The sequence below is a fragment of the Cupressus sempervirens genome, chromosome 8, assembly GCF_028749045.1.
Source record: "Cupressus sempervirens isolate cs-2001-9-10 chromosome 8, ASM2874904v1, whole genome shotgun sequence".
Lineage (NCBI taxonomy): Eukaryota > Viridiplantae > Streptophyta > Pinopsida > Cupressales > Cupressaceae > Cupressus > Cupressus sempervirens.
This window is the reverse complement of record NC_143125.1, coordinates 46,001,113-46,018,705: the sequence shown is the minus strand read 5'-3', so window position 1 is coordinate 46,018,705 and position 17,593 is coordinate 46,001,113. Positions and strand designations below refer to the sequence as shown.

The following is a 17,593-nucleotide window of genomic DNA, read 5'->3' as shown; positions in this document are numbered from 1 at the left end:
TTAATTCTCTTAAGTAACTGTGACAAAATAATGTTCTGATTTTTCAAATTGAACAGATCTGGTAATGCATAAAATTTTCTTCAGTGAATTGGCCTTTAGAATACATTAATTTATCATGCAGTAAGCAATCCCTTTGGAAACATTTACTAATGTCTTGATTGCCTATCTGTAGTTAGTTTAACCACTAACTAATAGACAAACAAAGAGGGGTGTCGATCTTGGTAGATTCAATTTGTTTTATGGAGGGCCAACCTAGAAAGGGTCATGTTCTTTCTAAGGACATGCCCCTTGGGTTCACTATAAAGGAGGGGCAAGGATGTGGATAGAGGACACACATTACACCCAAGTCTGCTCTTCTAGCATTACTACCTTGAGCGAATTTATAACAAGAATACAAAACGATTTCCAGAATTATACACCATTCTCCAAGAACGATTAATATTCTGTGCAGAATATTCAAGGACCATTTCCAGCAAGGTTGAAGGTAATATATCAGTATTATTTCATTAGAATTTGCAGAAAATCTACACTATTCATATTGTTATTGAGTTAACATATGCTTGATGTGAAGAAAGACTTATTCTCTTCTAATGCTAGGATATTTTCTATAGTGATTTACCTGACTGGCAATTGTGAAAAAACCCCTGCTCCATCAAGTTAGTTCCTTTTCCTCTTTATGCTGATGTATCAACTAAGTGACAGTGATGAAAACTCCTCTTTATCTAGTGTTTTCTATTGATAGTAATATGTAGCTCTATTATCATGCATGTAATTCGAAGCTAACCATCAGCAAGCTACTCTTCATTAGTTCATACCTTGCATCATATATTTAGAAAAAAAATCTAGAGTGGCTATTACAAGGTGCTATCCAATGTTTAAGTTTTTTAAATGCTTTACTGAAAATGTAATACCAACAGGGCTTTTGGACTTAATTTTGAAGATTTTTTTAAATTGCTTGGAGGCAAATGTAAATCAAATTGAGAAAAAAAATAGAGAGAGCCAAAAGTAGGTTCCTATAAAAGGGAGGTCACAGCTCACAGAAAATCATCCGATCAAGTCATTTTGCTAAAACCTCCAATGTGAAGTTTAAAACATCCAAGGACAAAACACTTTGTGTGAGAGATCCAGGAGGAGAATACAATCTGTGTCCATATTTCATTTTAAGAGAAAAAAACCCTCTTATCCAATACAGATGGTATTACCCAAAAATAGAAGTGTACTAATCTATTGAAAATTGGTTTAGGATTTCAAGGCATTTTTAGTTGATATAGTGCCACCATAGTGTGGAAGAGTTAAAAACTTGCTAATTTAGAAGTGTGCTTTCAATTCGCAATATACTGAAGATTTTAGTTTGGTTTATGTTATGGTTGAAAATCTCTGCCATATATCACTAATAGTGTCATATATCGCCCCCAAGAATGCCTAGTGATTTAATCACTACTAAAATTGGCATTGATTTTTTGTTTGTATTGGTGCAACAAAAAGACCAAAAAACATTGCCATCAATTGTGAGTTATATGCATATATTGGTCAACACAATAAGTCTCTAAAGGTCGACTTTTTAGGATTCAGCCCAAGTTCATCTTTTTCTTTGTTTTGGTCACATCTTATTCATTGTTTGGCCACATTTGTTTGGGACAGTGAGAGTGGTGATGGAGGTATTTTGTTGAGGTGTTACGTGGCACCAAAGCAATTTACTAGTAGGTGTTTCATGGCTGGTGAAAGCGTGGAGACAGATGTTTCGTGACTTCTGACCTCCCACAAAAGATGGACACAATCTGGGGCACTGTCAGATAGTTCATCCCTTCTTTGACTCAATCTGCAGCACAGATCTTTCACTCAGTCTGTGGCAGTGTTAGATAGTAAAAGATATGCTATGTTATTGATCAATTGATGTATTTACAAGTTTTTGTACAGATTGATCATATATTTATATATTCATACTGTTCAATGAATTTAAAGGTTGGATGATTGGTTTGTTCATTAGATATAGCAGCACTTGATGATCTACATAAAAAACAAATGGGGTCGCTAGTAGACAATGTCTAAACTTCTGCACAGTGTACACTATTTTGAGAGCCTCCCGCTCTGTTGTACTCTAATTCTTCTCTGCTTTAGACAAGTCTACTTGCAAAATACACGAAATGATCCAATCTATGATCACCTGTCTGTGCCAACATTGCTCCAATTGCGTAGTTCGATGCGTCAACATGAACATGGAACTCCTTGTCCCAGTTCGAATAAGCCAAGATAGGTGTTGTGGCTAAGTGTGTCTTCAACCCCTCAAAGGCTTCATCCTCCTCTATATCCCATTTGTAGGGTTCTCCCTTGCAAGTTAGTTCGTCAAGCGGGTAAGATATTTTCACAAAGTTCTTAATGAACCTTCGACTGTATCCTGTGTCCCAAGAATGATTTTACCTCTGTCACATTCGTCGAAGGTAGCATTTCCAAGATTACCCAAACTTTGTCAGGATTTGTCTTTAATCCTGCTTTGCACACAACGTGTCCCAATAGTTTCCCTTGTGGTACCATAAATCTGCACTTCTTTAGATTTAGTGTCCATCTTGCTTGTTTACATCTTTCCATGCATTCTCTGAGTGCGGTCGAATGCTTGTCCTCCACACTAGAAACTGACCAATTGTCCAAAAATGTCTTAAAGTTCTCGATTGACATCTTGTCAAAGATGTGCAAGCTGATTCTTTGAAATGTTGTCAAGGCGTTGCATAGGCCAAATGGCATTATATTGTAGATGTATACCCCATCTACTATGAAAGTTGTTTTGAGCTTATCTTCTTCTGCGATGGATATTTGGTTGTATCCAAAAAATCAATCCATGAATGAATAGATTTCATGCCTCGCAACTTCTTCCAAAACACTATTAGTGAACAGTATCAAGAATGGATCCTTAATCATTACTACATTCAAGCATCGAAAGTCCACACATATTCTTATCTGAGTGGTGCCTTTATTCAGAGATATCACAATCGGTGATACCCACTCACTCGTCTGTACCCTAAAAATAATGCCTACTTCAAGCATTCAGTTGATCTCATCTATGACCTGTGCAGGATAGTTTTTGTTCATCCAGTACAGCTGCTTCCATAAGAGTACTACTCCTATCAGTGGGATGTAGTGGATGCATAATTCTAGTGGTACCCCTTTCAAATCCTTATACGTCAACGCAAAAAATCCTTATATTCCATAAATATTTTAAACATTGTCGCTTTCATAACTAAATTCCAAGCATCTCGTAAAAATATATTTTTCGGGTCAGCATCGTCCCCTAAGTTCATCGTCTTTACTAAGGGTTCTTCATATTTAATAGGCTTGTCTTCACTAAACATATGTGCAAGTGTTTCATCTATCTGCACCTCTCCTTCCTTCACTTGTCTATATTCCTTCGGAAATTCATTTTCCTCTCCTTTATTTCCATCCTCGACCCCTAAGATGTTACAAATTGGAAAGAGCTCATAGTCCTCCATTTGCCAATAGAGTAGGTCATTCACCAAATCCTAGTCATCATCGTTGGACTCTCCTTCCAATCTCAGGATTCCTTCTTTGTTCAGTTCCATTCGTTTCTACCCTTTGTCATCTCCTTCGCCTTCGGACTCTGATGATGTTGCCTTCTCTCCTAACATCTGTGTATGTAGGTCAATTACAAATCTACGACCTCCACCTTCCATGGACATAGTGTTCCTTTCCCAGTCGTGTTTTACCTTTGCCAATACTAGCCAACCACGATCAAGGATGGCGTCATACCCTTTTCATTTCAATGGTATGACCACGAAGTTCGTTAGGAATGGTTGTGTCCCAAATGTTACAGGTTGTGCCAACAGGGTCCCTAGGGGTTTGATCCTATGTTGATTGGCGGTGAGCAGCTGGAATGTAGGTGGCCATAACATAGGTTGCTCAAACTCCTTCCATGTTTCTTCCGGCAGTACATTCACTCCTAACCCACCATCAACAATGGTGTCTGTGAAGATGGTTCTGAGAACACCCTTCTCCACTATTACAGGGTGTTTTCTTGTGGTGAGCGCAAGTAGCATTAGGTACACAGCAGTCGTTTGGCTTCCACTTTGTGCGTCTTTTCCTAGCTCTTCCATCGCCTTCGGAGATGGTGTCATATTCAAGATTGCAATCTGTAACTGAGGCATTATATGGTCATTTAGCTTCAAGGGAACCTCAACCTCGATTACCTTCCATATGATATTTTGTTCTACCCAGTTTCTCCTTGAGGTGTCGGTAGTGTCTTTTGGTTGTGATTTGTAAGCCTCCATTTCTTTCTCTAATTCTTCTCGCACTTTCAGCAACCTTTTCTTTTCCTCTTCCAGATCTGGATACGTTTTTGCTTGCACACAAGTGATGGCTAATGTCTCCTCATCATCACATGTTACTATACTTAACAAGTTCACCCCGAGCTTAGGGTATTTTGAATCCTCATGATCTCCAGGGCCACACCATCTACACAACAGCTGCAATGTTCCCTTCGTCATTCAGTCTCTAGCGAAGTGTCCCCAGAGGTTGCATGCACGACATTGTATCATTGGCCGTCCACTCAGATCAGACTGTATCCGACTTCTGCCCCCATTATTGTTATCATAGTTATTGTTGCCGCCCCGTCCACGTCGGTTGTTGTTTTAGTACCCTCCTGAGGTTGCATCATTGTTCATATTTGTTCCTACTCCTGAGGTGGATACTTCTTGCATTAGTAGTAACTGTTGGTGTCCCTTTGTTTTCATATTAAACGCACATTCCTTGGTGGAATGTCCCGCAATCTGGCAAATATCACAGAATTGGTTCTTCAAGCAAGAGCCCTTTGTGTGGCCTCCTCCTTACAATCCATACAACACAGTTCCACTTCTCTCGCTTTGCCAAGATTTTTTTTCATGTTTTTGAACTCCATCATACGCAACATATCCTTCTGTAATGCCCGAACCTTCTTACTTGACTCCTCATCGCTGTTGCTTTCAGAGGATGAATCTTCTGAGCCCAATAATTTGTTTTTCTTTTTTTTTACTCGTTTTTTGTTCACTTTCCAAGTCCATCACGCGGTTATATGCATCCATGTGTGATGCTAGAAGTAAAATTTTCATCTTTTTCCATAGTGATGGTCGTAACCCTTCGATGAACCACCTTTTCCTCAACTTGTCTATTGGTTGGCTTTCCATTTTTCCTACGAGCTTCTTTAGCCTCCTAGCATACACCCAGACTATTTCATTCTTGCTCTGCTTAGTACTGTAGATTTCCGCTACTATCTCGTTATCATCTCTGAATAGTTAGAACTCTGCTATGAATTTTTTCTTGATGTCTAGCCATGTAGTTAACTTCTTTGGATCAGTGTCTGAAAACCAATCGATCACTTTAACACATAGGGTAGTCGGAAACTGTTGAACCCAATCATCCTAATCCGTTACACCATTCGTAGTCTAGATTGTTTTACAATCTGTGACTAGATTGGCCTTCCCATCGCCACTAAAATTCGGCAATTCTTCTTTTGCTCTTGCCATTGTTAATTTCTTCTGAAGATATTGTACTTGTTGCGCACCTGCGCTATTTTGCGTACCCACACCACTCTGAGTACCTACATTGTTTTGAGTACCTGCATTGTTTTGCATACTCACGTTGCTTCAGACAATCGCCTTACTTTGGACAACTGTGTTATTCGGTATGAAGAGATCTTCTTCAAGCAAATTTGTTCAATTCTCTACCTGTATTCGTTCGAGTGTATCGAGAACGAAGAGCTCACCCTATGCTCATGTTCCTTTGGCACCTCGAAAATATTGTCCTCCTAGAGCTCCAGAGCAATCCATACCAAAGCCCCAGATCACTGATATACAGGACCAGCTGAGGAGAGATTGGGAAGCCGGAGGTCCAGATTTTATTGCTGCAATTACCTTTAGGGAGTATATAGATGTGCGGATGAAGCATATGCCACGTGGACATGACAAGAACCAGAGCTATGAGCTACGGAAGAAAGTAGGGAAACTTCAGTTACCATATTATGATGGCTCGGGGAAGTCTACAGAAAGAGCTTGGGTTCAAAAGCTTGAAACATATTTTCAAATGAACCCTATGCCTGAGGAAGAAGCTATTAAGTATGCAGCAATTCACCTAGATGGGTTAGCACACAAGTGGTGGCATCATGGTATGGTCACTATGGGTCATGCACACATTACCTCCTATGTGGAGTTTAAGGAGAGACCGATTGAACGTTTTGATAGGCCTAAGGATCGTACTTTCCCTATGACAGGCAGAAATGTGTATGAGGAGTTTAACAGACATGCTGATTCAATACAAGGAGACATTAGCACATCTTCAGGTAATGGTTTATTTGCATCATCTTCACAGGTAGAAGGGCTTACAGACGTTGTGCAGGTTGAGCCAGAAGGTGATATCACAGGCACACCGGATTGTGCGATTGACACAGATAGTGATTCCAGTACAGTTGGGCTAGATGAAGTTACAGCAGTTGAGGATACTATCATGTTTGAGGATGGTACAGTTGATCAGAAAGTGAGCATTCAGGACTTTGCAGAAAATGAGTATCAAGCACAGTTGGATGCTTCTTCACCTGAGATAGAGGAGAGACAGAAAGGAGTCACAACAGGTTCTTCTTGTGACGACTTACAACAAATCAAGGAAGATGCAGTGAAGAAGGAGGAGAAGGAGGTTGACTGGCTTTTTCATGAGCTGGAGGATACTCGAAATTCCTTGGTGTGTACTTGGTTGGCTCTCCAGGATTCTGAGAGACACGTGGACGAGCTTTGTCTTGAGGTGATTTCAGTTCGGGAGTTAGCGCGTATAGCAAGGACTCAGTTTTCTTTTACAGTGGAGTCACATGATGATGATATGAGTATGTCTAGCATTCACACTCCGGATTCAAAGATTGTAGACAGGTGCGTGAAGTCAGTTGGTATTGTTCACATTACTCAGGTGAGAAGTTTACTTGAATTGCCAGCTGGTTTCCGTTCATGGATTAGAAGTTGGGATCCTTATCTTAGTACTTGGGATCGTTTTGACCAGAGATATCTATCATTCCTTGGTAGTAGTATCTATTGCACCATCATGGACTTGATTAGTAGTTTGCCAGGTGTAGTTCTCATCCATGTCAGCAACTTGTTTGATGCTGGATTTAGTTTTTACACACCTGTGTTGGGCATTGTTCATATATCCAGTCGACCATTCTTGTTGGAATGGGTTGATGATCTCTCAGATATGATATAGTCTACAGAAGAGTCCCAGGATCTGAGTATTACAGATGATAGCTATTCTGAGGTTACTCCTTTGGACAGTGTACCAGGGATACAGTATAGAAGTTCGACCAGTCGGCACAATCATGTGTCTAGTCAGCTGAGAGTTGGCGAGCGAGACATTTCTATCACTTGCGAGCATTTCGATGCTGCTCGTCAGTTGTTAGCAATTTATGGATGGGGTTCTCCTACTAGTGATGAGCAGGGAGGCAATTATCTTTCCTTGACAGAGATCCACTCTTTATGGGAGGCTATCTGGATTCTGAGACAAAATTATATGCAGTTGGTAGCCGACAGAGATTATCTTATGGAGTGGGGGAGTACAGCATACGACGCATTATTGGCCAAGGAAGATGAGGTGAGTGAGCTTACTCAGCAGCTCGAGGTGACTTCTGAGATTCTTGAGAGTACACAGTTGGCTTTCGAGGAGTCACAGTTTCATTTGGCTAAGGTGACCATGGAGTTAGAGCGACTTCAGTCTTTACCAGATCCTGTACAATCACGGACTGTGGTGTCTAGTGATCCGCGGATGTCCATGGTCGAGGTTGATAGAGGTAGTGGAGATGAGGATATATCTGTCCACGACACTACTATTGGCATATTTGGTCCATTTTCACTAGAAGCAGGTTCAACTGAGTTGGGCGCTGCAGCTGAGCATTGTGATATGTTTGACTTGGAGGGCACAGAGACTAGTGATGTTGTTGTTGATTCTGCACTCTTGGCTATATCATCCTCTGACTTAGCTGATGATCAGTCACAGTTGGTCATATCACGTCTACAAGATGAGTCTTTGACTGAGATTGGTTCTTTTTACCGGCATTATACTAAAGGATATGTTCATCGGTTTGCTCTTGATCCATGTGCTAAGGAGTTGATGGCAGACAGGTTTGGACTGGGCTCTCATTTTTGCTATCTACTGTGTAATGACTATTCACCATCAGCAGTGTATGGGTGTTATGGTTATGAGACAGTGGCCGATAATCTGCAGAGTTGTGTTAACTGCAACAGATGTACAGTGTGTGGATTCTCTGTATTTGGTGCAGTTTCATGTGGGAGTGGTCACTATTGTAGCAGAGTTGGAGTGTGCATTCCACATAACACGGTGGCTTGTGTGGATGGTGTTTATTATGTTGACAGTTTGGGTGATCTACTCTACTTGGGGTCTAATATTTTGAGAGTTTGTGCCTCATGGGTTCCTAACTGTGGCAGTAGTGGATTTGGAGTTCAGTTGCACCGTGATTCACGATTCATTTATGGATTCCTCTTGGTTAATTTTCATAGGTTGTTGCAGGAGCCTATGTTGACTGACAGCACTATAGTTCATGACTACATTTGGGATCCAGGTGGATTGATTGGGTTGTTGTTCGACCATTGCTTGGGGACAAGCAATTTTGGGAAGGGCGGACTGTAATGTCCCCTTTTTAGCATTCATAGCATGATGTTGTCGTTAGCCTATTTCCCCACGGTCCTGTAGGCTAACCAGGACATCAAAAGGGCTTAGAGGCCATTTGGCCTAGATAGTTTCAGTTGCAGGTCTTTCTGAGGGGTTTTGAGGCAACTTTTGGCATACTTACTATTTATAGTAAGTCATCTTGGGCATGGGTGGACATCCAGTGGCAACGGTATGTCAATGGTAATTGTTTAAAATCGGCAAGAAGACTTGTTTATCATTGATAAGATTTATTTTGCATTGATAAAGCTATTTTATAAAGTTAAATTTAAATATTTAACTTTATTAATACATAAACTATAATTTGTGGGAAATATTTAAATTAAAAGAGTCCCTTTTATTTTATAACACATTGGAGACATAAGTTACATAAAGGGAGTTATGTTTTATCCCACATTGAGAAAACGAAAGATTGAGCTCTTGTGAGAACACTATAAAAGAAATGGAAGAGCTTCTTTTAAGCATGTTGGAAATATCAAAGAAATTGGAGAATTTTTTGGAGGTTATGTCTCAATAGTTTGAAGGACGAAATCCCTTCAAGCTGAAAATCTTGACGCCATTGAAAGATATGGTCTTGAGATTCAATAGGGTAGCAATCCGAAAAAGCAGAAACGAAAAAGCAGTCTGAAAAAGCGGAACCGAAAAAGCAAGCGGAAAAAGCGGAATCGAAAAGGCAAGCGGAAAAAGCGGAACTGAAAAAGCAAGCGGAAAAAGCGGAATCAAAAAAGCAAGCGGAAAAGGCGGAACCGAAAAAGCAAGCCGAAAAAGCAGATCGAAAAAGTAAAGCAGAAGGGGCAGCATTGAAGGAAAATTATTACAGCCATCTACAACCAGGTTCCCTTGTTAGTATTGTTTTTTTTAGGGTATTATAAGTTTCAGCTATAAGTGTGCATTATACCAGCATTGTCATTTTGGTAATTCATGTAAATGCCAAAGTCTTGGCCATATTTCATGAGCATTGTATTAGAAATTTGATTGCAATCAAAAAGATAATAGTTGCTGGTGTCATTTAAGCAATTCAATCTCATTATTTATTAGCTAGATAATTTGCATACAAACTGTTTGCAAAAATGTCAGTTGGCTGTAGGTGTTCTTTTCTCATGCTTAGATCATAATATATGCACTGAATATTGTCAAAATTAGGAGCACACTCATGTTAGGTCATTGTGTAGTTCAGTGTAATCTTCTATCACTAGATTCTCATTGATGCAAATTGGAAAAAAGTCATTTAAAGCAAGCTGAAATACTATATCGGTCATATGTCTCTTATATGTGAATTGTTTGACAAAATTCTTTGAGCCTTCAATCAACATCTTTGAGAGCAAATTTGAGGAGGGTTATTACAGTGGTATCAGAGTTTGCTTGCAAAGTGTTTGACGAAATGTCAAACAACTGAAGTATAAAGATTTTTGGTGTTTGAAGAAGTTATAACCTATTGGGGTTATTACATTGACAGTAGTCTTTTTCTTATGCAGTTTATGTAAAATTTGTTCAGTTGGCAGCCTGTGTTGTGTTTACCGCATCGGTTAATTAAGAATTGCACATAGACAATGAATACGAACAGCAAACAGCAGAACTCTTCTTATTATTATTCGCATATGCAAAACAGTACATTATGCTTCCATGATAAGATCTGATGATTACAATGCTTCCCGAAGGAGTTATAAATACTTTCCGGAAAACTTTCCCAGAGGAGTCCGTCGGCCACATACAACATGTCGCTACATAACAAGAACCTTTCCGAAAGGACCCGTTGGCTACATAACAAGAACCTTTCCGAAAGGACCCGTCGGCTGATACACAATTTCTACCGACGACATGTTGCCCTCCCTTATATTATTATTTTGTAATCTCTGCAGTCTTAACATGAAACAACATTAGTAACTCTATATATTATTTGCCCAAAATATTCCTTCAGAAATTTTTATGGAAAATGACACCCATCCAACTAAGCAAAATTAATGGCAATATAGATTAATGTTGATATTACCTTTGCGGGCAGCAGACTTCATAAATATTCATCGATTCTATGCTTGTATAATATTCAATAGTCTTCATAAATGTATTTGCCCACTAAACTCTTATCACCCAGATATTACCACAACCACTAAATGAACCTATTTCAATGTATGACTTATAAATTGCCTTTGTACCATAGCCATTTGTGCCAATTGTGATATCCCTGTTCTGACATAAAATTTAATAACATATAATTTTGAAATAAGAGTCTTTAATAATCTCAAAAGAAAGGTTTAATGATACTATCAAAATACTTAATAGATAAATAATATAAAATTAATTTCTAAAGAACATAACCATAATACATTCCTGATATACAATAATGTTTCAAGAACTACTGATTAAAACTATTATAGAATAATATAGTCATTATTAATAGCCAGCTGAACATATGCATTATGTGTTGGGGCTTATACTTAGAAAATAATTGGCGACTAACAGTTTACCATTGACTAAGTGCATATATAAGCAGACAACTTGAGATGAACTAAGTAATAAATCTAATTAGCATCATCAATGGAAGTTAACAATGGTGCCATGAGCAGACAAAATTGAATTGATATGAAGCACATGAGACATTGATATCTGAAAAAAAACAATAATAAATGATACCAATGGTAATTATGACAAGCACAACAGCAACTGGTCTAAGGAACTAATCGTATCAATGGTGTCAACAGCAATAATCAAACATAAAATGAAATTGGGAGATGATAGTCCTCATCCATATATTGCCATGACAGAAGCTATGTCCTCCTGAATAGCCAACTCATACTATTCGATAATGAAAAACACATATATAATTGAGTTAGGAGCTATGAGCATTTAAACACTATCAATTAAGAGAATAACTAATTGATTTAAGGACGCATATTATTAAGAAACTAAGGATTGTTTTGGAAGCCACTGATATGTAATACAAATTACTTAAGAAGAAACCAATAAAGAAAGGGTGCAACTAATAACTGTCAAAGGGTGCCATCAATTCAATTTGGAAGATATATAATGAATGTCAAATCCATTCCTTTTGTGGAAGTCCATGTAATGTCTCATGTCAGGACCAACCTTAATTTAGCTTGTATTTCTCGATTAAATTTACCTTATATTTCTCGATTAGGGTTTGGATTGTAATGTTCTGTGATAGGATTAGCTGTTCATCTTATTTGATTTAAGTTATTTTTAACACTTGTATCCAGCCTGAATGGAAGTCTATGTAATGTCTCATGAAAGAAAGTCTGTGTAATGTCTCATGTCAAGACCAACCTTAATTTAGCTTGTAATTCTCAATTAAATTTACCTTATATTTCTCAATTAGGGTTTGGATTGTAATGTTCCCCAATAGGATTAGCTGTTCATCTTATTAGATTTAACTTATTTTTAACACTTGTATCCAGCCTTATTATTTAATTCATCTTATTAGATTTTAAGTTATTTTTAACTCACGTATCAGACATTAAAGAGGAAAATAATCAACAAATATTATATTTGCTCATTCATAATCTTCAATGCTGATACAACTTTGTCTCTAAAGAGATTTCAGGAATTTGTGTAATCTTGATCAGGTATAATATGAAATAATTGAAATGATAGTTCCAATTGCACACTCCCTCGCTTGCACACCTCTAGCAAAAGAGATAAAAATATTGCTCATTCATAATCTTCAATGCTGATACAAATTTGTCTATAAAAAGATTTAAGGAATTTGTCAACCGACTGGATTGTCGTCGGTGTTTTTGTACTCGGTAGCCGATGGGAAAATATTTTGTAGCGGACACAATGTTTGAGGCCGACGGACTCCTTCGGGAAGGTTTGGCGGATAGTATTTATATCCCGTCTGGGATCATTGTAAAGCATCTTCCTATCATCTATCTTCGATCTGATATCTTATCTTCTCATGTAATGTTCTGGCATATGCGAATAATCTAAAGAGTTCTGTCATTCGTGTTCTATGATCTGTATGCGTTCCTTTATTTTACATGTACGGTAAACATTTGGCGACAGTGCAGCGACACTTGGCTTAGGGTACCCAAGACTTGGAAGCAGCCAAAGCAGCATGGGTGGCTATCAAGGTCAGCTTGTCTTAGCAGAGGCACTTGGAGTAGGTGTTGGACGTGAGGCTGTCGTGGTGGATGCATAGAGAGCTTGGGAGGAGTGGGTCATCCAGAAGGCAGTACAGCAACACTTAGCTCAGTGGACCCAATGTTGGAAGCAGAGAAAGCAGCTGTGAATGTATTTTGTTTGTTAATTTGTCTCAAATATTTTGTTAGTCGTCAGGAGACAACTTTTCTTTTTGGGGGGATGGTGTCAGCCGACTAGATTGTCGTCGGTGTTTTTGTATTCTGTAGTCGATGGACAAATAGTTTGTAGTGGACATAATGTTTGTGGCCGACGAACTCCTTTGGGAAGGTTCGGCGAATAGTATTTATATCTCGTCTAGGATCATTGTAAAGCATCTTCCTATCATCTATCTTCGATCTGATATCTTATCTTCTCATGTAATGTTCTGGCATATGCGAATAATCTAAAGAGTTCTTCTATTCGTGTTCTATGATCTGTATGCGTTCATTTATTTTACCTGTACGGTAAACAGAATTTGTGTAATCTTGATCAGGTACAATATGAAAAAATTGAAATGATAGTACCAACTGCACAATAGGGTTGATAGTCTAACCACCAAAACTCCACACTCCCTCGCTTGCAAACCTCCAACAAAAGAGAAAAGGAAAATTCACATATTCCACAACGCCTTACTTCAGCCATCTAACCTCCTTATAAAGAGCTCTAATAAACCTCTATAAGCTTATGCCCACTTTAATAAAGTGACTTGTGTAATCAATTTATTTTATCATTAACTAAGTAATTAATTAGTTAAAGTCATCTTTAAGAAATACAATTACTTTTTGGAAATTTAAATGAGTTGGAGACACAACAGCATGGATTATGTAGTTTATTTTTCCAAAAGTTTTTCTGAACATGTTTCTCTGAATTCTCAAATCTGAGATAGTTTGAGGGTGGAGAAAATGGCATTTGTATGGGCATTTTAGTATTTTTTGTAATTTATTTTGCGTAGGCATGTTAGTATTTGAATGTGCATTAATAAAAAGTAAAATTTGAAAAAGAAAAAAAGTTGACAAGGACATATGGACTAAATATTACCTTAAAAAGACCAATAATTACTGAAACTCGAGTGGCATCAGATGCTGCTGAAAACCCTGCACTCTGTAAACTTGAGAGTCAAAACACATCCATGAATCTCATCTAGTCCTCCCAATATCATTAGAACTTCACAAATGGCATTGAACATAAAGTAATCACGGTATTAGGATGTATTCTACCTCAAGAATCGTGGCCGCATAGTAGAGCACACTTGGTTGTCCAGTAACCTGCCAAGTTCCAAAAAAGCTGAGTGAGTAGTACAAAGCAATAATCAAAATGGAATTTTGAAGGGAATATGCTTCAGAGTAATACATTATTTATTAGCATTTGATCCAAATTTCCTGTACCTTGATATATATTCAGTGTTATGACTTCCACAAAAGACAATATACCCTGTGAGTTCTAACAAAATAGAATGCGGAAATACCTGCTGAAAGAAAACCAAGCCTCCACCAATAATGAGGGCCTTCAAACTGCCTCCCTGAAAAACTTCCCAAAAACTAGCTTCCTGTTCTTGATCTTGATATGCATCTTGTATAGATCTTAAGTTTTCCTCTATTTGTTCATCAGAGACCACATTACCCACAGGACGACCTCTTAATCTATTTAATATGGAAGTGGCCTTACGTTTAAGATCTTCCATATTCCCCTTACCCTGCATAGCTTGAAGAAGGATCCAGCGTGGGGATGGTGGCAGCCACCACATACCAAACCCCATTACTACAGCAAGTGGGATACTTGATCCATACATGTAACGCCACCCTCCAACAGTATCAACTGCTAAACTACTAACAAGATAACCCAACTGTACCAAAAGATCATTAAAAATCATATCTAATTGGTCTAATATCTCTATATTCAAAAGAATTGGAATTCATTTAACCATAAGGAAGACCTACCAGCATTCCCAGAACTATGAAAAACTCTTTTAGAGATACTAATCTTCCCCGAATCTGAGGTGGAGAAGTCTCTGCAATGTACAATGGAGCTGCATGCATGGCCTGATCAAGCATAATTTCTAAAATAAGAAATCAAATGAGTAAAATATATGATCTGATACTTTACTGACAATGAAAGAAACAAATGTACGATCTATAATGGTTCAAGCAGCCAGATATGTATTTTATTCACAGTAATATCATTTTCAATAATAGTTTTCTCTTGAGGCTTGCTAAAAGAATATCACCATGAATTTTTCATTAGATCAGTAAAGTTGTAAACTATTCCCAAGTACTGCAATGCTGAAGATAAATCTCATGAATGTCACCCAACTGCCAAGGCCCAAGTATAGTGATGATGAACATCAATATGCCTGGTGTGAACATGATATACTAGGTTTTTCATCAATTTAAATATTCATTGATTAAAAGAGAAAAGTAGAGTTGGCGTAGTCAAAGTTGAGAATCACATAAAAATTGACATAATCATAATGCTTGCAAACCGGCACTGTCAACTACCTTGCACTCTGCTTCAGTGGAAGATATTATTAAAATATTGTAATATTTAGTTATAGTGGTGAATAAATTGTTAGAATAGACTTTAGGAATACTATTTATTCTTTTGGTTATCTTCCTCTTTCCTTAGTCCCCAATATTATCCCCATTGAATAGGTATTTTGTACCTCTCGTTCACATAGGCTTTTGCCACTTTGTTAATATCGCATACCAAAAGTCTTGGTAATCATTCTGTCATTACTTTTTGTAATATGCTATCAAAGCTCAAGAAGCAAGCTCGTGTTTTTAAGGAAACTTGGCATTGGTGACAGAGAATTTATCAAAACAGATATTATGAATTTGAACTGTCATACAAATCTACCAAGGAAGGAAAAATCTCAAACTTCTTTCTTGAAATTTTGACAGATTTTTTAAAATAAATTCATTAGTAATCGGTTTGAATTTTTGGCTACATTTTCTATAAATTCATGGACAATTTTTGGCAATGTTTTTTAATAAAGATTGTGGTATTTTGACCTGGAAATTTTACAAGGGTTTTGAAAAAAAAATTTACAAATGTTTTTGAATAAAATGAAGAGATTTTTTTTAGAATTTTTGGCAATTTTCATTGAAATTGTTAGTATTCTCTACAATTTTCTCGGTGACATTGGGTTTTTTCTACCAAAAACATGTTTATTGAGTTTTTTGACCATTTTTTTAAAAAAATGTTTTATTTTTTAAATGATAAATTCTTCTCCTTGTTTCTTCTACCTGACAAGGATTTAACTTCTTGTTGTCGGTAAAGTTATAAAATAGCCAACGGGTAGCTTAGCATGTTGTCAGTAAAGTTATAAAATAGCCGACAGGTAGATTAGTATCTAAATAGGCGCGATAGTTGAGTCACTATCATGTCCCCTTTTCAAATAATTAAAAATAATAATCTTTGCTAAGGCAGGCAGGCCCAAAAAGATGAAGTTTCGGCAAAAGAGGCTAATCTTTGTGAACCAATGGACTAATAAATGAAAATTATTATTAAAATATGTTTTATTAACCCCTCTTAGATGTGAGTTAGGGTTATGCCCTCTTTTAAAAAATTTGGAGGCATTTTGGGCTCATTCCAGAACTTGATTTTTGCTCATTGCTTTGTTGTTCTTCAGAGACTGCCAAACCTGTGGAGAAGGAGACCCAAGGACGGGAGTTTGCAGGTTTTCAGGAAGGCTAAGGACGGGAGTTTAAAGCCATTCCATGTGCAAGCTCATGTAGAGTTTTCCCTTGTGCTGAACAGTGCAAATTTGTTGGTTTTCGGGTGTGTTTTCTGTAAGAGTTTGATGTTTCCGGTTGAGTATTTCATATTAGTTTGGGTTGCTGCTATATTTCAGACTTCTAGATGTTAAAATAGAGCTGGATATATGTATTGAGTCGTGGTTAAACCTATGTGATAGATTATTAGTGTTTTTGTGGTGTTTCCAGACTATTTTGTGTTATTTTCGAGAGCCCGATGAGCATTGTTTTTGTCCTCCGTTTGGGAGCTGTTGTGTAAAGGTTATACAGATTTGAAAATTTCCTTTGTAAGCTGTTATGCTACTGAAACTTTTGTAAAAATGTCCACTTTCAGATTTATTAATAATATGTGAAGCTGTGAAGTTTTTGGCAATATTTCGGGTATACACGATTTGGGATTTATTGAGAAATTGGTGGATCTTTGAAATATTGGTTGTTTGATTTTAAAAATCTGATTAGAGGCTTGAAATATCATATAAAATCAGAAAAAGGGACATTTCAATGGTATCAGAGGTATGATTTTGCCAACCTGAGGGTTTGTAGAAGTTTGCATGCAACTAAGTGAAAGAGAAAAGAGATATTTGCAGCGAGAAAAGAATAAAGAAATTCTGATCAAACCTCTAGTTGAAAGTAAAAGTACAAAATCCAAAGAAGGAAAAATTAGGCTGATCCAGATGAGATGGCAAAGAAATTCTTCCAAGACATCCAAAATACTCAAAAGCAAACAGTGGATAGTTTGGCAGAAACTAGAGAGGCTTTGCGAATATTGACAGAAAAACTGCAAGGAGTTGCATCTATTAATGAGAAAGGGAGCACTTCAGAGGAGCCAAGAAATCTGAAACCCACACCCTCTAAATCAACAAAAACTTTTTTCCTACCTACAAATGAGCCGCCAGTGCCAAATCCAGCCCTTAATCCCGTGGAAGAGGTTACAGGTAACTTGATTGCATTAAGAGCTACTTACAATGGCTTAGATGATGACTTTCGCAGTTCGGTTCTTTTTA

The 17,593-nt window shown here is 37.6% G+C and overlaps 1 protein-coding gene across 2 annotated transcripts in view; it reads right to left on the bottom strand.

Annotated features, from left to right (window-relative positions):
* Nucleotides 1–17,593, bottom strand: part of LOC149541530 (D-xylose-proton symporter-like 3, chloroplastic) — a 222,124-nt gene that overhangs the window by 103,131 nt on the left and 101,400 nt on the right. For both annotated transcript variants that reach the window (XM_089796756.1, XM_089796757.1), the window contains 4 exons: nucleotides 14,775–14,876; nucleotides 14,303–14,680; nucleotides 14,055–14,102; nucleotides 13,876–13,938 (listed from right to left, as the gene is read on the bottom strand). In XM_089796756.1, coding sequence (XP_089652882.1) covers nucleotides 13,876–13,938; nucleotides 14,055–14,102; nucleotides 14,303–14,680; nucleotides 14,775–14,876 — 591 coding nt within the window. The remainder of the gene's footprint in view (nucleotides 1–13,875; nucleotides 13,939–14,054; nucleotides 14,103–14,302; nucleotides 14,681–14,774; nucleotides 14,877–17,593) is intronic.